General features: G+C 38.4%; 1 protein-coding gene across 1 annotated transcript in view; it reads left to right on the forward strand.

Annotated features, from left to right (window-relative positions):
- Nucleotides 1-7,678: 7,678 nt before the first annotated feature.
- The window catches only part of LOC136882256 (myrosinase 1), a 92,539-nt gene continuing 76,090 nt past the window's right edge, over nt 7,679-24,127 (forward strand). The window contains 3 exon segments of the mRNA XM_068226632.1: nt 7,679-7,702; nt 13,325-13,379; nt 18,078-18,217. Of these exon segments, the coding sequence (XP_068082733.1) occupies nt 7,679-7,702; nt 13,325-13,379; nt 18,078-18,217 (219 nt within the window).

The raw sequence follows: 24,127 nt of genomic DNA on the forward strand, positions 1-24,127 counted from the left end.
ACCATCCTCTATTTAACACTAATCAGAGGGAAAAACGGAAGGGGTCCAACACTTCGAAAAATGAAGTTATCGGCCAAAGAAAGGCAAGGGCCACGAAGGGCGTGAAAATGAAAGACTCCCTAGCCCTCGCAAACCCAATAGCGTCGGGGTCGGAAAAGAACAAGAGTTGACCAAGGGAGGTCAGATAGGATAGATGAAAGTGAGGAGCCTGACACAAGTAAGTGGAAGCAATGCCAGGACTCAGCTGAGGGCCCCGTGGTCGCCAACCCACGCTTCAAAGTTCAGAGCCCCTGGGGCCTCTTTTAGTCGCCTCTTACGACAGGCAGGGGATACCGTGGGTGTTATTCTACCACCCCCACCCACAGGGGGAAAGCATCCAGAGGACTACCAGGGACTTGCCAAATCACTTCCACGGCATCTCACTGCAGTTCGCAGGGCCAGAGAAGCCCCACACGCTATTAGGTGACTATCCCATGACATTTGCTAAGTCAGTGTATATTCACTTGTCTAATTAGCGTGGGTAGGTGGTAGCATGGTAGTGCAACTTCAGATTCACTGAATATTTCTCAAACACTAACTTTCACAAAGACTTGAGTTCAAATCATTCACAATCGCAGATTGCCTGCCTAGATCATACCAAGAATTATATTTTCTGAAGTCTAGGTATTGCCCAAGAACTGGCTACTTAAAACACGTTTTTCTTGGAGTAAACATTATGTCAGAACATCTCCAACATACGAACTTTAAGGGCTGATTTGAAGTTAATGTCTTCTTCTTGTCCCCAGCATTTATCCCATATAATTCCAGAGCTCACTTTTCTGTACTTCACTTTCCATCGCTTCCAGTCCTCAGACATGTCTCTCACATTTTGTCAGTAATTGAAGCCACTCCAAGTGCAGCTCTGACATCCTGATTTCTTATGTTGGCCAATTTACGGAGTCCCAGAAGCCATCAAGATGGTGTTCATATCTTTTTGTCATGGCCAGCATTCTGAACCATGTAGTGAGTGCTACAGGACAATGACTGTTTTGTAAATCTTCTATTTTTTATAAAACCGAACTTCCAGCTAAAAAGTACTCGCATATCTTAGCACCACTTCATCAAGGCTGCATTTACTCTATTCCTTGTGTCTGACAGTTTATCACAATCTGAAACAAAGACTGATCCCAAATATTTAAACCAACTTGTTTTAGGAAGATCAACACCATCAATGTTGATGGACCCATTTTGTTGCACTCCTTACGTTAACCGTATTTACCCAAGTATTTACCAAGAGTTGCAGAAGATCATCATTATTATTATCATCAGCAGATTCCAAGGATGTGGTGACTGAAATCTGCAATAATGGTGTCAGACACAGGATGAAGAAAAGTGGAGATAAAGCCGACCCCTGGGGCACACCAACTTGGATATTAAATAGTGCAAAGATTCCTGCAGCATATCACACAGAGCTGGTGACATTCCTATATAGGAGATGGATCCATTGAACATAAACTTCTAGGATATGGAGCAATCTGAGTGCGTACTAAATAAGATCATGCAGTACTTTGTCAAATGACTTGTCAAGATCCAGGAATGCCATGTGGAGTGGTATCCATTTCTCTTGGTGGCATTCTATTAGGAGGCATGCAGCATGTATGACATCGACCCTTCCTCTATTTACTGGTTCGGTGTGACATCAAGAGTATTGCGAAGATGCACGTCCAGGACATATTCACAAATCTTCCTAGTATGGCAAAGCAGGCGGAATGGTCTACAACTGGAGCATTCACTGACATCACCTTTACCCTTTCCATATTGGAACTGTAATGCTGGTAACCCAGATAGGAGGGACTTCATATTCATCAGCGAGTTTATTGAAAAGATCTGCCAGACTCTGAGCTGCTTCAGGCACAAGCAGCTTCTGTACTTCAGCTGGAAGGTCATTTGATCCGGTTGCCTTTCCATTTTCCATTTTGTTGATAGCCATGGCATCTTCTTCAGCAGTGATGAATGAAGCTGATAATATTTCATAAAAGTTTCATGAATTTGAGAACGAGTATTCCTGAGACAATAAGCATCTACTTAATTCAGAGTGTTTTACTACACCATGGTGCAAATAGATTACAGACTTATTCTGTCATGACACGGACAGACAGACAGACAGACAGACAGACAGACAGACAGACAGACAGACAGACAGACAGACAGACAGACAGACAGACAGACAGACAGACAGACAGACAGACAGACAGACAGACAGACAGACAGACAGACAGACAGATGAAATCAAAATATCAAAGTAAAACTGTCTCATCTCCACTTTACCAGGAATTATTTAATATACAGTTAAAAAACATAACCTGGAATTCCATGTTGAAAAATTAAAATATAATTCGATCGACTGAGGGTATGGAAACCCACTAATCTGTATTTCACTAAACACTTCTTTTTCCTCTTTCAGGATAATACGAACATCATACGTTACGGTAAGTACCACCTAAATGCATTGTTTCAGAAACCATCAGCCTACTTCTCAGTTATCACATTTAACTGTTTTAACTAATAGTAGTCAAAATAAGTTCCTCTTGCTGGTATATATAGGTGTGTTGTTATCCATTAATATAACTTCCAAGTTCTACCAGTTTTTCAAAACAAACTTTGAACAGTAAATCATTTTTCATAATCAGTATAAATAAGTGAAAAGCTATCTTACAAAATATTCAGGAAACCCACTGCACTTCACATGTAATAGCAAACAATATGCACAAATTAGCAGGACTGATTACAATGATCAATACCATTGCGCACAACAGCTTTCAAAAATATAATACACACAATAAAACAAATTGAAATAGAAAACAACCACAAACTTGACATTATTAAGAACACAAAAATAAAACATCAGAAAAACACCATCTGAAAAAACACAAGCACTCAATTACATGTACAAGAACACATCTAAAAATAGCCTTCAGAACAAACAACATGCTGCAAAGATACATCACAAATGCAACCTAAAGACCTTCTGTCTAAATGTGATATTTATGAACTCAGATGGCAAGAACCTAACTGCAACATCAAATATATATTCAAAACAAAATACAGTTTTAACACCAGGAACAAGGGACACAAAAATGCCATTGGATACATGCGGTACGGCATGTATATTCCATGATATAGATGTTGATTCCCATAGGGAATCTGAAATATTTGTCCCAAATGAGTAAATTTATAATACCAATATAAATGGCCTGTTATTGGACATTATAAATTTTCCAGCTAACTCGATCCTGGTTGCCAGCATTTTGCTCTTGTGTGCTAGGTTGGGCTCATCAGCTGGTACCTACCAATACGCTGGCTAGTGCATACCGTGGAGGCTTGCTTGCTCAAATGTTTTCATTCTCCACCCTGAAGGGGCCAAGGGATGCGGGAGGTCAGTAAAGGATGTGAATAAGTTGGAGATGGGAGAGGATGTCTGTCTATACTTAAGTATGGGACAATTGCTTTATTTATTTCATAGGTTAAGTTACAGTCTTGTATAAGAGAGAAGATATAAACTAGGGTATGATGGGCAATGTGGAGTGTCAGGATGTGAAAGAAAACGGTTTTACACACATTAAAATACCACAAAATAAATCACACGAATATAGGAAACTATGAGCATTTCAGAAATTAATATGCCTGGGACGTACTGCAAGGCGCAAGTATAAATGCATGACCGTAGGTCGGTAATGTCTTTGAGGTTGAGTCAGAGGTACTCCTGAAGCGTGTGGTAATGTGATAGGGAGGACCCACATAAAATAAACGGTGGTTGGTACGCGTGGATTTTGACGGGGTGGAAGGAGGGCTGTTTTGTCTAATGTTATGTAAATAAAAACAAGGCATCATTGAGATATGTGTTTAATTGACTGTACAGTTGAAGGTGTGCCATAAAACTACTTCTTCCTACAATATTTATCCATTTATACAGGTGAAAAGTTATTTGTTGCCTAACAGCAACAGTATGCAGTAGAGGGTTAAGGTAGAGCTCCTGTATTTGTCTAGTGTGAAAATGGGAAACCACAGAAAACCATCTTCAGGGCTCCGACAGTGCAATTTGAACCCACTATCTTCTGGATGCAAGCTCACAGCTGAGTGCCCCTAACCACATGGCTAACTCACCTGGTGAACCAATTCTTGTCTTTTTCTTCTTCTTGCTATTGGCTTTACGTCGCACCGACACAGATATGTCTTATGGCGATGATGGGACAGGAAAGGCCTAGGACTGGGAAGGAAGCAGCCATGGCCTTAATTAAGGTACAGCCCCAGCATTTGCCTGGTGTGAAAATGGGAAACCATGGAAAACCATCTTCAGGGTTGCCAACAGTGGGGTTTGAACCCACTATCTCCCGAATACTGGATACTGGCCGCACTTAAGCGACTGCAGGTATCGAGCTCGGTATGTGAACCAATTCAACATAACGTACAGGCTCTTTCCAGATCATAGAAAAATAAATACAGAGGCTGCTGTTGCTCTCTGCATTTTTCCTGGTGTTGTATAGCACAGAAGATCATATCTGTTGTGCCTCTGGAGGTTCAGAAACCACATTGAGACTCAGGCTAAATCCTCTCTGTGATAACTCGGAGCTAGTTTAATAGAATTCTTGCAAGAATTTTACCTGCAATTGCCAAAAGCAATATAGCATGGTAGTTCCCACATACCCTATGATCGCCTTTCTTGAAGCATTCTTCAAGTCATCAAGTACTTCTCAAGTTTCCCAAATCAAGAGGATGAGTGTGAAAAGTACAGTCTTTAAGGGACCAGGAACCTTTCTTGGTTTTCGTTGACTGAGTGCTTTGGTGAAGTCTCTGTATGTGGGTGGAACTGCCATGGTTGTTGGGGCTGCTGACAGACATTACAAAGTAAGTCCTCGGCGACACTGGAGACATGATTTAGAAGCGCACAGAAATGTTCCTTCCAATGATCTAAAATTTCTCCATTACATTACAAGTAATGGAATTAAAATGTTCAATGTTTCAAATTGTGTTACTGTATATTGTGCTAATTTTATGAACACAGCTGTTTCTTGCAGGATAAACCTCTGTCACAGGAAACATTCTCACACAATTTTATTATTTGTCCTTGAATGTTCTCTTAATGATATTGTGATGGATGGCAATATATTTTAGATGATGTAACATTTCAATGTGATCATGTTTACACAGCAGAGAAGATTGTTTCCAATTCCAAATATAATTAATTCAGTTCAAGCCCTTGACACTCTGATCACATTTGAAATTAGATATAGTGGCTGCATACAAGCTGCTTGCTACCCCCTGTCAGTCAGGTGATGGTGGTGATTATTGTTTTCAGAGGAAGTACAACTAGGCAACTATCCTCTATATAACACTAATCAGAGGGAAAAATGGAAGGGATCCGACACTTCAAAAAATGAAGATATCGGTCAAAGAAAGACAAGGGCCACGAAGGGAATGAAAATGAAAGACTCCCTAGCCCTCGCAAAAATAATAGCGTCGGGGTCGGAAAAGAACAAGTGTTGACCAAGGTAGGTCAGATAGGATAGATGAAAGTGAGGAGCCTGGCACAAGTAAGTGGAAGCAATGCCAGGACTCAGCTGAGGGCCCCGTGTTCGCCAACCCACGCTCCAAAGTTCGGAGCCCCTGAAGCCCCTTTTAGTTGCCTCTTACGACAGACAGGGGATACCGTGGGTGTTATTCTACCGCCCCCACCCACAGGGGGACCCTGTCAGTCAGTACACCATGGCTCTCTTTCAGCTGGGGATCTGTCTGGTATTAGCATCATCAATTTCCTGGTACCATTGTAACCATGGCGACCAGTAGCGCCATCTTCTCACTGTGTGCTTTCTTCCTCTAACTAAGAGCTTGAAAAAAATCTCATTTCAGATGCTCTTCAGTCCAGAATTAAAATCCTTCTTGCCAGAAAATAAACCCTGAACCTTGGAATAAGAGACAGGCATGCTACCTCTACACCACAGGACTGGCTAATAATTAAAAAAAAAATAATAATAGTATCTTATTTACAATATGTAGAAAGTCTTCATTCTCTCACAATTCATGAGCCTTACCATTCGTTTGCAAAGACACTCATTTTTCTCTCAGTTTATTGGAACGCTTTTTCTCCCCTGTGGTGGAATCTCCGTACTCCCTGCTACTCTCTCTCTCGACTTCTCAGCCCAAAAATAAATCCATGATTCTATGTTTTTCCACGTAGCAGAGAAAATGCAGGAGGGAGGTGTCATTAATATTTCTATACTAGGTGATTGGTTATTTATCTCCAAGTTCTGTTTGTGATAATATTACTTTTTGGATGCTTAACTTTTCATTATGTAACAACCATCTGTTATGTCATTTCAGCCAACTCCTGTTGCCACAGGAAATAACCGAGGTATGTATGTAAACGTGCAGCTTAAACATCTACAAAGAATAGAGCAGTCATTAGGCTAGAAATGAGAGGATTAATCAGAACTGGATGGACTTGAAATTTATTTTCCTTTCCAACTCATTGTATCAGTACACAACACACAGAGCTGACTACTAATTAACATTTATTACAACCATTATGTTTCAATACCAGGTATTAAACTTCCATGAATGCAGATGGCATTGATTAGGAAATTCCCAGATGTCAGTGTATTCATAGTTTAATGAATTTGTCAAGTTCTAGATTTAACAATCCTGTAGTCTGTTTAGACATGGTGGTAACCGTAAATATTAGAATAATTTAATTTTTCTTCTGCTAATTCACTTGAGAAAAAACAGGAATTTTTCATGGGTTAGCCAAAGATACTTGTTCAGTTATTAAAGTAAAGTGAACTCGTGAGTTTGTGCTGCACAATGGAGATGAGTTGCAATTACCATTTTGAACACATACCAGCCCTCTGTCATTCTTAAAATCCCGGTACAGGAATTGAGGATGGTAGTTGATAGTGTTATGGAGGCAGACCTCTTACATACCTCAAAAGACCAGGTGGAATGAGTACCATCCTCTATATAACACTAATCAGAGAGAAAAAATGGAAGGGGTCCGACACTTCAAAAACTGAAGGTATCGGCCAAAGGAAGAGAAGGGCCATGAAGGGCATGAAAATGAAAGACTCCCTAGGCCTCCATACATAATACCGTTGGGGTCTGAAAAGAAAAAGAGTTGACCAACGGAGGACAGATAGGGTAGGTGAAAGTAAGGAGCCTGGCACAAGTAAGCGGAAGAAATGCCAGGACTCAGCTGAGGGCCCCATTGTCACAGACCCATGCTACAAAGTTCAGAGCCCCTGAGGCCCATTTTACTTGCCTCTTAAGACAAGCAGGGGATCCCCCACCCACAGGGGGAACACGTTTGACTTGTAAAATGATGTCACGCAGAGAATTTAAAACTGTCACACTAATAATTTCAATTAAAAATTATTATCACTTAATTTCCAGCTGATGACTACCTATTAATTTCAGCATTGGTGAACATTGGCTTCTGTGACTATTTCTCATTATATGCTCTAGTGTGGCCAGTATGTTTGTAGCCCTGTTCACTGACCCATCGTACCAGTGAATAACGGTCTGCTCATTATTATCAATCCTAAAGTACAATGGACTGCTCTCTTCTGCTCCCCTCTCAGAGCACAAATGTATTATTCCATCTCCCTTTCAGTTGATAGCAGCTGTGACCATCATCTTCCCAAACCCAATGATTCCGGCCAAGTACGGGCAAGTAAGTTTGAGGAGGTCGAAGAAGGAGGAGTAGGAAGAGATTGTGTTCTTGATGGAGTAGCTTTATTCATTATTTCTTCAAAAGGGATGTTAGGTTTTCTGTTATTAATAAGTTACCATTAGGATTGGTTCTTTGACCTATATTGGTAAAAATGTTTTCGTATATAGTTAGCAGAGTACCTTTACTAGCTGTTTGAATAGTGTAGACAATGAATGACATAGAGAACTCATTGCTGAAAATCTGTTTTTCTATTACCTTTTAACATTTGTGAGGATGAAGATGTCCCCAAGAGGGACAAGACATGTTCCTCAAATTTTATTTTAAAGAATAAACTTTTAAGTATTGTAAAGGTGGACCTTTTTCTTTATAAGAATCAAAAACTATTCAGAGTTGACAATACAGGCAAAAAATGACTTTGTTGTTTTAAAAATGTTTGGAAATGGATCTTCAAGAAAAGTCTCAAGGCAGTGTTGTTCTATTTTGCTGATTTTATTTTCACATTGTTTTCAAAAATATGTTTTTATTTTAAAAACTGAAATTGCCATATTGTACTAATGTGAATACTTATAGAGTTCTCAGAATACCAAAGAAAATGGGTATGATAAATGATTGTTTAACATTTTATCAAAAAATAATTGAGAGTTCTGACAGAACCCTCCATAGTATTTGAGAATTAAGAGCAGCCACCATGTGGTAAAAATAAATAGACCTGGTGAACACGAGACCTGTTGGTGTCTTTTGAAATGAAACTCCTTCACAATGCAACTTAAATGTCGACAGCTTAAGGTCATAACAAAGTCATTACAGTCCCAACTAAGTCTATACAGTATCATGTCTATAAGTCTGTTACTATTTCTTACAATGTGTAGTCGAGTGAACTGTTGGTTCTGGTCAGGTTAAATATAGAGTAATTGGAAGTGAAAACTTGTGTGTTTGACATTTGTATTTTTGTTCTTTTGCTCACAGGTCACACATCACGCACCCGCCTTTCGTAAGTACCATTATTAGATATGTTTGTTAAGAAATGGGGATATTTAGATTAACATATTTTATCGAGTTGTAGTGTGTATTTCAATGGATACCCTGGGGTGAATAATGAATCAGTTACTATTTCACAGGAACGAGCTCAAAATTAATTAATGGAGCTACAGTAACACTATTATAACTCTCCATCCTTCTTGTATCAAATCTTGCTCACCCATAAACAACTGAAATGTTATTTCACCAGTGGGGGTTGTCACATCCTAGTAAAGGTCCTGAGAGTCATTACTAGACCATATCCTCTTTAAGCTCAGGTGGTCAGGACTGTTGTGGTCCCTAAACTGGAGTGATGACACTCACCATCTTTTAAGAGTCTTAGACCTATGAGTTGCACTTCCAGAAGACAGGCCAGGGCTCCTTAGAAATACCCGGCTGTGGCTTATAAAGTAAGCTGTGTCAGGATGTTTCAGTAAGGATGAAGAGGTGGCATATTATAAGGTGTTAAAAGAGAATGTTAAAGTGCAATGTGGGAAATGATATCATACAATATAATGTTTGGCACTGTTGCAAAAACTGGTCAAACTTTAGGTAAAAGTAAGGACAAATTGTCCCCACTATTACACCTTGGATGTACAAAATTCCCTGTTGTGGCAAACATGTCATCCATTGGTACACATATCATAGAAAAACAATGAAATATTCGCCTCAACCAACCACAACCAGCTGAGCAGTAAATCCGTAACAATGAAGATGTATGTCACGCACAGTGCACAAGAGGGACAGTCTAAACTCGTTTCTACTATGGTTCCTACAAAACCAGGCGAGTTGGCTGTGCGGTTAGGGACACGCGGCTGTGAGCTTTCATCCAGGAGGTAGTGGGTTCGAATCCCACTGTCTGCAGCCCTGAAGTTGGTTTTCTGTAGTTTCCCATAAAGTTACTACAAACATTGCTATGTAGCATTTTACATACAAGTAAAGAAACCACAGGCACCAGCACTTCACCTGCACATTATCACAAACCAGAATTGAGACTGATATAGTGATACAGTTTCATTCAGAGCAGCCAACTTCACATCTTTAAATTCACAACAGTTTCATTCATCCATTTGCTATTACTCTTCATTCATCTCACTCTCTAATTCAAGAACATTTCTACTAAGTCACCGTAGATAATTCAATGTTGTACTCTCTGTTTCAGGGTGAGGAGAATGCCATCTTTCTCCATATCTGTAAGTATGATTTTGTACCTCACTAAGTATCATAGTTTTCAGTTATTTGGTCTTAAATATAAATATAAGTATGAAACCAATTTAGGTTTTGATGTCTTAAATGTAAATATGGGATCTGATCGATGTTTGGATGTCTTAAATGTTGTTCAGTCCTTATCCCATTTCTCTACTGTGCCGTGTACCATATTTTACAACCACTTTCCCTTCCTGATGTCAAGCTCATCTGGGGAGTTTAACAAGATGAAGTGAATGACATGACATATAACAGTACCAAGGAGAGGGTGAAACCCAGTGCCAGCACATAACCTACTCCTGTTGTATAGGACCAAGGCTTAAATTCCTCATCTGATGGACAAATCACCATCAGGAGTATCATAAGCCCTCACTCTATATGAACACTGTGGTGAGGTTTGGCACGCACTCAAGTGATTAGAAATTGTGTACCAGCACCTCTTGTACCCTGCCACCCCACAGTCTGGTGGTAAACTAAAGCCGGCTAACCACGGTGTCAGACCATCTAGACTTTATGCCTTAACAATCACGGCCACCAGGCAGGCTAGTTTTGATGTCTTAAATGAAAATGATTCCTCCTTCTTGCCATCGACATCTGGTAATCATTATTGTCTGTTATTCCTTCCTCTGTAAACAACTGGTGAAAGTCTCCTCCTTCATTCTTACCCTTAGGTACCAGTAAGTCTCAGTGTCATTATCATTATTTTATGATTTTGTATACCTTTTGCTGCATGTTCTGCTTCTTCTCCTGACTTCCAGTCATTGAGACTTATATTTGAAATGATTGCCCTGATTTCTCATCATCATAAATATCATAGATGTACTTTACTTCAACTTTATATTTCCTTACTAGCAGTTACCCGCGGCTTCGCTCGCGTGGATTTCGTAAAATTATAAAAGTAATCATTCCTTGGTACTGTAATAAGACATTATCTGAAAATCCCCAAAATATAAACACTCACCAACAACGTGAGTTTCATTTACCCCGGAAACTCTTTATAACCACGTTTGTGTTATTGCCTTTTGGGGTTAAGATAACCATGCAACGTAGAACTGTACATGTGAGAAAGTCTTCTCTCAAATTGAAAAAAAAATATATTTATTTCCATCTATTTCCATGTCTGTAACATCTTCAGTTTTTGAGATAAGCTATAAGTATCTCCATCAAAAGAATTCAATCCCCTTATCAGTCCTTCCCATTTTCCGAAAACAAAAAATACATGTTTCTTTACTTTTAAAGGAGATTCCAAATAAAATTTTTGCGTCTATAACATCTTCAGTTTTTGAGATATGAGCATCCTTATAAAAAATTATTTCTTCACTTCTTTTCACCCTCCGTTAAATGCCTTTCCAAAATCAAAAAAATATGTGTACCTGTATTTTTAAAGGACTTTCCAAATAGCAAGTTTCATGTCTGTAACATGTTAAGTTTTTTATGTATACTCTAGATATACCGGTACTCATTTTAAAAACTCACCCACTTTTTCACTTCTTTTCAGCCCCTTAAGTTGATTTTCCAAAAACAAAAAATATGTGATTCTTTATTTTCAAAGGAGATTCAAAATACAAACTTTCCCATCTGTAACATCTTCAGTTTGTGAGATATAAGTTTCCTCATAAAAAGAATTCAACTTTTTCTTCTCTTCATTCCACCCCCTCTCCCTTTAAGTGGACTTTCCAAAAACAAAACATATGTGTTTATTTTTAAAGAAGATTCAAAATACCAACTTTCACATCTGTAACATCTTCAGTTTCTGAGATATAAGTATCCTCTTAAACATAATTCAAATCCTTCTTTACCTATCCCCCCCCCCCCTCCCCCACCTGCCCTTTAAGTCAATTTTCTGAAAACAAAGTATGTGTTTATTTTTTAAGGAGATTCCAAATACCAAGTCTCATGTCTGTAACATCTTTAGCTTTTAGAAAGATAAGAATCCTCATACAAATAATTCAATAAATTTTTCAAGCCTTTCCCTCCCCCTTAAGTGGATTTCCGAAAACAAAAGAAGACGTGTTTTTTTATTTTTAAAGGAGATTCCAAATACCAATTTTCACACCTGTAACTGTCAATTTTTGACATAAGTGTCCTTATAAAATGAATTCAACTCCTTTTCACCCCCTCCCCCATAGTTTATTTTCCTCTGAAATGTGTGTTTATTTCTTTTAAAGGAGATTCCGAAGACCAATTTTCACGTCTGTATCAACTTTAGTTTTCATAAGGTACATATCCTCATACAAATAATTCAAATAATTTTTCAATTCTTTCACCCCCCTTAATTGGATTTTCCAAAATCAAAGGAATATGTGTTACTTAACTTTTAATTGGGATTCCAAATACCAATTTTCACATCTGCAACAACTTTAGTTTTTCGGATTTAAGTAGTCTCATACAAATAACTCACCTAATCTTTCAATTTTTTAACCCCCGCTTAAGTGGATTCAACCCTCTTTTCACCTTTTTCAACCCCTCTTAATGGGATTTTCCAAAAACAAAATCATACATGTTTCTTGATTTTTAAAGAAGATGGCAAATACAAATTTTTACGTCAGTAAACTTTAAAGTTTTTGAGATATAGATATACTCATTTTAAAATTTCTCCCCTCTTCACCCCCTTAGGAACGGAATATCCAAAACCCTCCCTTAGTGAGCACCTACACTCTAGTATAAATGTATCCCCAAAATTTCATTGCATTATCTCCAATAGTTTTGGCTCAGCGATGATGAATCAGTCAGTCAGTCAGTCAGTCAGTCAGTCAGTCAGTCAGTCAGTCAGTCAGTCAGTCAGTGAGGACATGTTATTATATATACAGTATATAGATATCCTTTCTCAAGAACCATATGCAGCAAAAGAAATTTTTATTAGACCCTTAGTTTTCCTTGCCTATGTCCTTGGTGACCTGTTCTTTTATCTTACTTGTGATGTAATTTGTTGTACATTGCTTGCAGGATGTCTAGGTCTCTGTCACTGCTTAAGGTATATTATATCTACCAACATGTGCCCTTTGGAAAACAGACACTGTATTTCAATGCATACATGGGCTTTAATTTCACTATGTTTCGGCTTAGGGTTAATAATATCACCCTCTTCATCCTGGACATATTAATCCATTTCAGAGCTTTCTGTAATTGCATTTACGTATTATTATTAAAAGGCTGTCCAGATTAAGATAAAGTTCGAATTAATGGGGTCCGGATTAATGAAGTTATACTGTACTATGGAAGTTAAAACTACCTGTGGTCAAGAACTATTCAAAGGATGTTAAAAGAGAAATATTAAATCCAGTTTTCTGAATACTCTAGTGCTATAGCCAAATCATTGTTGTCCATTAACATAATCTATTTTTAATCACTAATGAACCACAAACATCAGATATAATTTTGATTTCTTCTCTTCCTTAGGCTCGACCATCAGAGCTGGAGGTACCAGATGAGGTAGCTCCTGGGTGCTATTGGGGTAAGTAACAAATGACATGCGAATAACAGTGAAGTTAAGTGATAATGGCAGTAATTATCTGATACACAGAAGCAATTTACTCTTGATGAGGAGAATACCTCAGAGAGATAGTATGCCACCTAAGGAATGTGGATATTATAAACCTATAAGTAAACTAGACTTGAACAAGGTAAAAGAGATGGAAGGGAGGTGGTGGTGGTGGTGGTGGTGGTGGTGGTGGTGGTGGTGGTGGAGATTATTGTTTTAAGAGGAAGTACAACTAGGCAACCGTCCTCTATATAACACTAATCAGAGAGAAAAATAGAAGGGATCCGACACTTCGAAAAATGAAGATATCGGTCAAAGAAAGACAAGAGCCACGAAGGGTGTGAAAATGAAAGACTCCCTAGCCCTCGCAATCCTAATAGCGTTGGGGTCAGAAAAGAACAAGAGTTGACCAAGAGAGGTTGGATAGGATAGATGAAAGTGAGGAGCCTGGCACAAGTAAGTGGAAACAATGCCAGGACTCAGCTAAGGGCCCCGTGGTTGCCAATCCATGCTCCAAAGTTTAGAGCCCCTGGGGCATTTATAATTGTCACTATAGGTAGAACTGAGGCGTCTGAAACTTAATCAGCAGATGTTCATAAAGAGAAATGCGATGCCTATAAAGCCACAATTCCATGCTACAAAGCAAAATACAGTAGAACTCTGTTACAGCAAGAATCCAAAACAGCAAAAAATTTAATCGTTATAATGGATCATTTGTGAAATTCAGAAAAAACCCACACATTAAAATAGGTATAAAATGACAATCGGTCTGTTTAAAACTTGGCTTTTTACAGATGATATCCATACTATGGCTTACTCATTTTCTAATTCTGTTACTATATAAACATGTTTGTTCAATTTCATCCATAAAATTGTAATAGTACCCCTCCAGAGGCTCCTGTGGCAAATGTTTCTATTTTCTTATACAGACAGCTTCACCTAACCTAACTTAATCATATATGTATCATGAAAACATTTTCATTATAAATTTAGATAGAAACAGAGTTTACCAGGCGAGTTGGCCATGCGGTTAGGAGCACGCAGCTGTGACCTCACATCCAGGAGATAGTGGGTTCGAACCCCACTGTTGGCAGCCTTGAAGATGGTTTTCCGTGGTTTCCCATTTTCACACCAGGCAAGGTAACAGGCTGTACCTTAATTAAGGCGATGGCCACTTCCTTCCCATTCCTAGGCTTTTCCTATCTCATCATTGCCATAAGACCTATCTGTGTCGGTGCAATGTAAACCAACTAGCAGACTTTCCAAAATTTAACCAGATGAGACAAATACTAACCTCTGAAATCAGTGTTGCACTCTGCCATATTTTGAGGTGTGTCACTTCTTTCTTAAGTTCAGTACAAAGCATTAAGAATGAGCAATCATTTATTTCAGCCTTTATTTCTAATGAGTTGTTGTTGGTTCAGTCATCAGTCCATAGACTGGTTTGATGCAGCTCTCCATGCCACCCTATCCTGTGCTAACCTTTTCATTTCTACATAACTATTGCATCCTACATCTGCTCTAAAATGCTTGTCATATTCATACCTTGGTCTACCCCTACCATTCTTACCACCAACACTTCCTTCAAAAACCAGCTGAACAAGTCCTGGGTGTCTTAAGATGTGTCCTATCATTCTATCTCTTCTTCTCGTCAAATTTAGCCAAATTGATCTCCTCTCACCAATTCGATTCAGTATATCTCCATTCGTGATCTGATCTATCCATCTCACCTTCAGCATCCTTCTGTAACACCACATTTCAAAAGCTTCTATTCTCCTTCTTTCTGAGCTAGTTATCATCCATGTTTCACTTCCATACAATGCCACGCTCCATATGAAAGTCTTCAAAAACATTGTTCTAATTCCTATATCAATGTTTGAAGTGAGCAAATTTCTTTTCTTAAGAAAGCTCTTCCTTGCTGGTGCTAATTTGCATTTTATGTCCTCCTTACTTCTGCCATTGTTAGTTATTTTACTACCCAAGTAACACTTCCTATAAGACTTCATTTCCTAATTTACTATTTCCTGCAATTCCTGCCTTTGTTCGACTGCACTCTATTACTTTTGTTTTGGACTTATTTATTTTCATCTTGTACTCCTTACCCAAGACTTCGTCCATACCATTCAGCAGCTTCTCAAGATCTTCTGCAATCTCAGATAAAATAACAATACCATCAGCAAATCTCAAGGTTTTGATTTCCTCTCCTTGGATTATGAGGTGGTGGTGGTGGTGATTATTGTTTTAAGAGGAAGTACAACTAGGCAACCATCCTCTATATAACACTAATCAGAGAGAAAAAATGGAAGGGGTCCAACACTTCGAAAAATGAAGATATCGGCCAAAGGAAGACAAGGGCCACGAAGGGCGTGAAAATGAAAGACTCCCTAGCCCTCGCAAACCTAATAGCGTCGGGGTCGGAAAAGAACAAGAGCTGACCAAGAGAGGTCGGATAGGATAGATTAAAGTGAGGAGCCTGGCACAAGTAAGTGGAAGCAAGGCCAGGACTCAGCTAAGGGCCCCGTGGTCACCAACCCACGCTCCAAAGTTCAGAGCCCCTAGGGCCCCTTTTAGTCACCTCTTACGACAGGCAGGGGATACCGTGGGTGTTATTCTACCGCCCCCACCCACAGGGGGGGGTTTGGATTGTGATCGCCTTTCCAAATTCCTCTTTGATTTCCTTTAATGCTTGTTCTATGTAAACATTGAAAATGAGGTGGGACAAACTGCAGCCTTGCCTCACTCCATTCTGGATTGCTGCTTGTTTTTCAAAGCCCTCGATTCTTATCACTGCAGACTGATAATTCTTCGTTCTCGGTATCTGATCCCAATCCCCTTCAGAATCGTAAACAGCTTGGTCCAATCAACATTATCGAATGCCTTTTCTAGATCTACGAATGCCATGTATGTGGGCTTGTCCTTCTTGATTCGATCCTCTAAGATCAGACGTAAAGTCAGGATTGCTTCACGTGTTCCTACATTTCTTCTGAAGTCAAACTGATCTTCTCCCAACTCAGCTTCAACTTGTTTTTCCATTCTTCTGTAAATAATACGTGTTAACATTTTGCAGACATGAGATACTAAACTAATGGTGCGGTAGTTTTCACACCTGTCAGCACCGGCTTTCTTGGGAATAGGTATAACAACATTCTTCCGAAAATCGGATGGGACTTCTCCTGTCTCAAACATCTTGCACACTAAATGGAATAACCTTGCCATGCTGGTTTCTCCTAAGGCAGTCAGTAATTCAGGGGGAATGTCATCAATTCCAGGTGCCTTGTTCCTATTTAGGTCACTCACAGCTCTGTCAAACTCTGACTTCAAAATTGGGTCTCCCATTTCATCAGCATTAACAGCCTCTTCTTGTTCCGGAACCAAATTATCTACATCTTTACCTTGATACAACTGTTGGATATTTTCCTGCCATCTTTCTGCTTTGTCTTCTTTCCCTGGAAGTGGCTTTCCCTCTGAGCTCTTAATATTCATATACCTAGATTTCCTTTCTCCAAAGGTTTCCTTGATTTTCCTGTATGCAGCATCTACCTTTCCTAGGACCATAAAACCTTCGACATCCTTGCACTTAGGCGTAGATATCAAGGATAATTTAATAAAAAACCACCTATTCAATACTTTCCACGTTTAATGTGGTAATTATCTACATGATTTTATGTAGACTTATTTAGGTCAGGTACATGTTTCACCCATTATGTTGGGCATCTTCAGCCTGTAAACAACCTTTAGGTCAAGGTTTGGGACCTTTTTAACCAATATAAACATACCAATATATACACTATATACAATATATACATTATATACAATATATACAAACATTAATGAACTCTTAAGATGGGTAACATAAGTTGATACAGTTAAGTTTTTTGGTCCTAATCTATCTAATATGAAAAATGTCCAAAACTAAAATGGATCTTCTTTTTGGTAAAGAGGATTACATATCGGAGTTTATGTGACCCCTATATCATATTAAGTTCTTGACATACCGTTATTGGTGACAGGATGTGTCGTCAACAATAAGTGGAGATTTGAACTGATTGTTGCTTGTAGGTTGGTTATGATTGAAAAATATAAATTTAAATTAGATGTGTTTTTACTTGGCAGTTCTATTCTGGTTAACTTAAAATGTTCAAAAATAAAAACAAAATGAAACGGATCTTCTTTTTTATCATAAGTCTTGAGAAAGGGTGATATTAAAATTGGGGCTTATTTGACCCACGATTTTCATTTTCATGTTCTTGACGTAACTAATATTTAAATGTGTTGTCATGCACAAGTGGAGATTTAAAAAACCGATTGTTGTAGGTAGACTGGTCAAGAACGTTGTGAATGTAACTGTTAGTGTCTTGATTTTGGGTCTCATGTAATGTCAAGGAATTGACAAGAGTACAATATTAAGCTGTTTCATAGTTTTAGGCTGCTGCTTAATTGAGAAGGAACATCCTAGACACTTGATACAGTCTTGTGTGAATATTGTTCCCGTTGATGTGTTGCTTGGTCTTTGGGAGGGATCTTAAGGATATCTGTAATGAAGTAAAAAAGTAATATTGAATTAAAAATTTAGAGTACGCGTTGTGATAAAATGTATTAAATTAACAGCTCTTAACTGTAAAATGACTTACTTGTTCAATTAATACTAGATGGACCTGTCTGTTCCGGCAGCGCCTGTCTTATCAACATTTCAACTCCTGGTGTTGTACTGGTGCGGTAATGGAGGGGCGGGGCATGAAGGGATAGTGGGGGTAGGCTGGTCTATGGGCGTGTGTGCTGTTGCTGGAGGGAAGTTTGTAGAAGCGATATGGGTGGGTTTAACTTTTGGCATGGTGGATGAAGCATTTGAGTGTGGAGATTTAAATAATTGAGGGATTTTGTTTTGATCTGAATTCACGATATTAATTAATCTAGGTGTTAATTTGTACAAAGGATTTTTAATTTCATTGACGTCGTTGAGATTTTTATTCTTATTGTAGGTTTGATCTAAAAAGATGTGTAGATTTTCCAGTTCATTCATTAATTTCCCTTTACCTATGCTTCTAATGATGGTAAGATCTTTCTCTATGGATGTAAAGTGATGGCCCGTTTCTATCATATGTTGGCTCATCACTGAGTACTTATTGTGTTTTTGAGCGTTATAATGTTCCAGATATCTTGTGTTAAAGCTCCGGCCAGTCTGTCCAATATAAGAAAAATCACATTGTGTACATGTTAGTTTATATATGAAGGACCTTGAATAATGGTTGCTATTGTGATTGAACTTGTTGTGGTTAAAAAATATGTTTCGATTGGTGTTAACTGTCCTGAAGGCTATATTAATATTGTGCTTCTTTAAAGTATTTGCGATCTGATGGACGGCTGGGTTGTTATATGTAAATGTGGCGAAACTAGTTTTTTTAAGGTTTTTCTGTGACGAGGTTAGTAAACAATTTAATTTTGATTTTATTGATCAAACGGTTGACCATATCTATTTTAAACCCGTTGAGTTGAGCAAGATTCCTTATGTATTTCAGTTCAACTTTTAAATTGTTGGGAGAAAGAGGGATTTTTAAAGCTCTATAAATTAAATTATAGAAAGAGGCTTATTTTTGGGACTTGGGGTGTAGGGATGAATTCATAATAGTTAAGGGAGAATGTGTAGGTTTCCTGTATATTCGAAAATCGAAGGAATTATGTCCGCGTGTAATAGTTAAGTCCAAAAACTTTAATGAGTTCCTAACCTCATCCTCTTTAGTAAACTTAACATTGGGGTCAATTTTGTTTAGGGACTCCAAGATCTCGTCACTATTAGTGACATTTTTGTCGAAATTACGAAAGTATCGTCTACAAATCTCAGCCATAAACATACGCCTTTTAATTGTGTTATAATTTTTGTGTGTTCTATTGTGTCCATATAAATGTCTGCTAAGATGCCAGAAAGAGGGTCACCCATCGCTAAGCCTGTTTGTTGGTAAAACTTTGCATTGAAAGAGAAAAAGTTGTTGCTTAAGACAAAATTTAATATCTTCATGAATTCTTCAATTTCCATCTTACTAAGGCCGCTGTGTTTATTGATATTATCATTGATGATTCTTACAGTTTCTTTGGTAGGGATGTTTGGGTACATATTTACGACGTCATAGGAGCACATTGAGTGATTGGGTCACAGCTTAAACTTGTTTAAAATTTTGCAAAAAGTGAATGAATTTTTTAAAGGATGTTTATTATTGAATACGTAATGTTTTTTTAGGAAGCCGTGAATGAATTTTGATACTTTATAGGTGGGGCTGTTCAGTTTACGATAGGGCGTATTGGAATGTCCTTCTTATGAATCTTTGGTAAGGCTCTGGCTGTCGGAATACTAGGGTTCATGTTAAAAAGTTTTGTGTTGTTCTTGTTCATTGAAAAGAAAGTTAGAACTTCTTATTAGAGTTTTTAGATTTCGCTGAATTCTCATGGTTGGATCTTTGTTGACTATTGTGTATATATTATCCTTAAAAAAGTCTTCTGTTTTTGGAATGTATGTGTTTTGATCTAGGAGAACTGTGGATCCTCCTTTGTCCGCTTTTGTGACAATAATGTTGTTGTCGTCTATTTTCTTTTTTACGTTCTGGATCAATTTTTTGTGGTCGAAATTTGAATTTGCGTTTATTTCTTCCGCTAATTTTGGTAGTTTCTTTTTACCTCAAATCTGGTATCATTTTGTGTTTCGAAAGGGAGTTTAGAAATGTTAGCCTCGATCTCAGCTATTGCATTGATAATATCCCTTTCTTTTTTCTTGCTAGGCCAGTTATGCTTTAAGCCTTTATTCAAGATCCTCATTTCTTCTTCAGAGAACTGTACGTCTGTCAAATTAACTACTGTGCGTGTATTGTTCTGTGACGGAGCCGCTTTTTGCGTGTCTGAACTATGTTTTGGTAACCGTGATTGGGATGCTTTTAATTGAGATAGTTTCTTGTCGAGAGTAACTTGCTTCCTATCCAACAAAGCAATCAATTTATTGTCCACATGTAGTTGGAAAGAGTTCCGTTCTAACGGATGTAAAGCCTGAGCTAATGCTAAATGAACTTTATATAACTGCAGATTTAAAAATGACTTCTTTTTATATGACGCTTTAATTTCATTTCTTAACCAAATGTCGTTGACCTTGTTTTGAATTCTAATCAAACTTTGGTTAGTTAAGTTTTTTCGCTGTGTAGGCTTCAAAAATTTTGGGATCAATTTCAGTTCTAGACACTGTTTTAGAAAGGCTATGTCTTTAGTTAGTTTACTTGTACTTGTAATCCTTGCACTTCTCCTTCACCCATTCTTCCTTATCTACCTTGCACTTTCTATCCACTTCATTCTTTAATCGCCTGTATTCTTTACTGCCCTCTTAATTTCTAGCATACTTGTATTTTCGTCGTTCATCAATCAGGTCTAGTATCTCCTGAGTTATCCACTGATTCTTAGTTGATCTTTTCTTCCTTCCTAACATTTCTTCAGCAGCCCTACCGACTTCATTTTTCATGACTATCCACTCTTCCTCTATTGTGTTTCCTTCGGCCTTTTCATTTAGTCCTTTTGCAACATGTTCCTTGAAACAATCCCTCACACTCTATTCTTTCAACTTGTCTAGATCCCATCTTTTTTGCATTCTTTCCTTTCTTCAATTTCATCAGCTTCAGATGGCATTTCATGACCAACAAGTTGTGGTCAGAGTCCACATCTGTTCCTGGGAAAGTTTTGCAATCCAACACCTGGTTTCTGAATCTCTGCCTAATCATAATGAAATCTATTTGATACCTTCCAGTGTCTCCAGGTCTCGTCCATGTATACAGCCATTGTTTGTGGTGTTTGAACCAAGTATTGGCAAGGACTAAATTATGATCAGTGCAGAATTCAACCAGCCGACTTCCTCTTTTGTTCCTTTTTCCCAATCCAAATTCTCCTACTGTACTACCTTCTCTTCCTTGGCCTACCACTGTATTCCAGTCTCCCATCACAATTAGATTCTCGTCGCCTTTTACATATTGTATTAAATCTTCTATCTCTTCATATATTCTTTCGACTTCCTCATCATCCGCTAAGCTAGTAGGCATATAGACCTGCACTATTGTGGTGGGCATTGGTTTGGTGTCTATCTTGATGACAATAATTCTTTCACTATGCTGGTCGTAGTAGCTTACCCGCTGCCCTATTTTCTTATTCATTATTAAACCAACTCCTGCATTTCCCCTGTTTGATTTTGTGTTGATAATTCGGTAGTCGCCTGGTCAAAAATCCTATTCTTCCTGCCAACATACTTCGCTTATACCAACTACATCTAACTTTAGTCTATCCATCTCCCTTTTCAGATTCTCTAATCTACCACAACGATTCAAACTTCTAACATTCCATGCTCCGACTCGCAGAATGTCAGTATCCATCTTCCTGATGATCGCCCCCTCTCGTGTAGTCCCCACCCGGAGATCCGAATGGGGACTAGTTTACCTCCGGAATATTTTACCCAGGAAGAAGCCATCATCAGTACATCATTCATACCGAGAGAGCTGCATGTCCTCGGGAGTTAGTTACGGCTGTAGTTTCCCGTTATTTTCAGCCGTGCAGCAATATCAACACAGCTAAGCCATGTTGAGTATTATTACAAGGCCATATCAATCAATCACCTAGACTGCCGCCCTTGCAACTTCCGAAAGGCTGCTACCCCCCCTTTCGATGAACCATTCCTTAGTCTTGTCTCTCAACAGATACCCATCCGATATGGTTGCACCTGCGGTTTGGCTATCTGCTTCATTGGGACACGCAAGCCTCCCCACCGCGGCAAGGCCACATGGTTCGCAGGGGAGGTCTAATGAGTTAACAACTGCTATTGGCCACATTATTTATGCATCTGTTGTAAAAACATACTCTCCGCTTTCATTTCAAATTTTGTTTACAGTGCACTACTCGACTGGCATTACTAATCAGTTGTCGAAGATGAGTTAGTGCATGTCGCGAGAAAAAAGATACTGAAGATGGTCTATCACATTTGAAATAATCTCTTGAGTACATACATTGTGATAACAGAAAAATTAATGTTCTTAATCACTCGTAATAAATCTCAATGAGAGGATTCTTGCTGAAACTGGAGGATATTACACAGTTTAATATAGAAATTTACAAGGGGCAGGAAAAGAACTGTCACTACAACAGTGTTCTCTCTATGTGTTGTACTCGCTATAACAGACTTCTACTATGTAAGTTAACGTCTATAGAACTAGTGGGTCCTATGGTTGGAGTTAGAGACACAATAACATCCAAATTTGCATAGTTCTGTAAGCTGCTCAGGCTAGACAATCAAATTATGAACATGGCAGCCTTGGTAGCTGTTAAAGAGTTCTATTGCTACTTTGAAGAATCATTTATATAACTGTTATGGCTGACATACAGGAATATTATTTATCATCTGATTATAGAATGTACTATAAAAAGTGTTCAGAATGCGTTGTCTACTGGCAACCTCTATCTATGGGAAGCTGAAGAGCATTTGCTTAATAGAATAATCATGTGCATGTATATTTTAATTAAAAGGGAATTACATTAATTAGTGATTCTCAGCCATTCCATCAAGGAAGCTGAAAGGCTGATAGCACGTGCATTGCGTTCACCAACAACATCCGACAGAAATTATAGTCAAATCAATCATGAAGTTTTGCAATAATTTTTAGGGTGATGCAGTTCTATAACTACTGTACCTTATTGGGAAGCACTTCCCTCTTATTACAGACAGCAAACTGTTGTCACAGATATTCCACAATCACAACGCATGTCCTCAAATGACAACAGCTTGCTTGGTGCAGTATGCCTCACTCCTTTCTGGTTTTAACTATTCTGTACAATTCAAGAAGTGGAAGAAGCCCCACTCCTGTACCCCAATCTACCCAGTGATGAGCTAATATGAGATAAAGTAGTTCCTCAGTTGTACACTGATATATTATACCAGATAACTGGTAATATAGAAGATCTCACCTCAACAACACCTGAAGCAGTGGGACTAATCGCATTCACTTGTAACTCAGCTTGCATCGAACATACTCGTCAAGCAGATAAGATAAATTTGATTCATTCTACTTGTGTGTAAATTTTGTTGTTTGTATTTTTCTTAAGTTGGTCAGTTTCAAATCAGTTGTTTAATAAGTCTGTAAGATACACCATAACCTAAATAAATAAATAAACAACTGCACAGACTATAAAAAATATCCAGTGCTCAACATTTTTCTCCAAGACCTGAAAAATAGCAACAGTTATTTCCAGTACACTTTAAAGAATGAAATTTTCTCTTCAGGAACAATCCAGTGTTAATTACTGGCAGTTTCCATTCCAGATTTCTCAGAAATTTGCATAAGACTCACCTGGAAATGACATAAAGAAGCAATTCGCTGGCCAAACATTAATTGGAATATTAGTAGTTGTGAAAGCTGCTCTTCCAAATGATCAGACCCTTCAAAAGCACCTGTTCACCTTGGGATACTCCAGTGGAAAGCTGGGAATGAATAAATATCAATTATGCTGGTCATTTTGAAAAATTGGTTTGTCATCACCATCGTCATTTCCCGTTTCCAGCTTCCCGGGTCAGGTTGTGAATCAAGGACCTCCATCGCTGCCTGTCTCTCCACCACGCTTCTCCTTTTTCAACTACATCTTCTGATTTTCCTCCCCTCTTCTCTATGCACTCACACACTGAATCTGTCCACCTCTTTCGGGGTCTTCCACATGGT

The sequence above is a fragment of the Anabrus simplex genome, chromosome 1 (assembly GCF_040414725.1).
Source record: "Anabrus simplex isolate iqAnaSimp1 chromosome 1, ASM4041472v1, whole genome shotgun sequence".
NCBI classification, from domain to species: domain Eukaryota; kingdom Metazoa; phylum Arthropoda; class Insecta; order Orthoptera; family Tettigoniidae; genus Anabrus; species Anabrus simplex.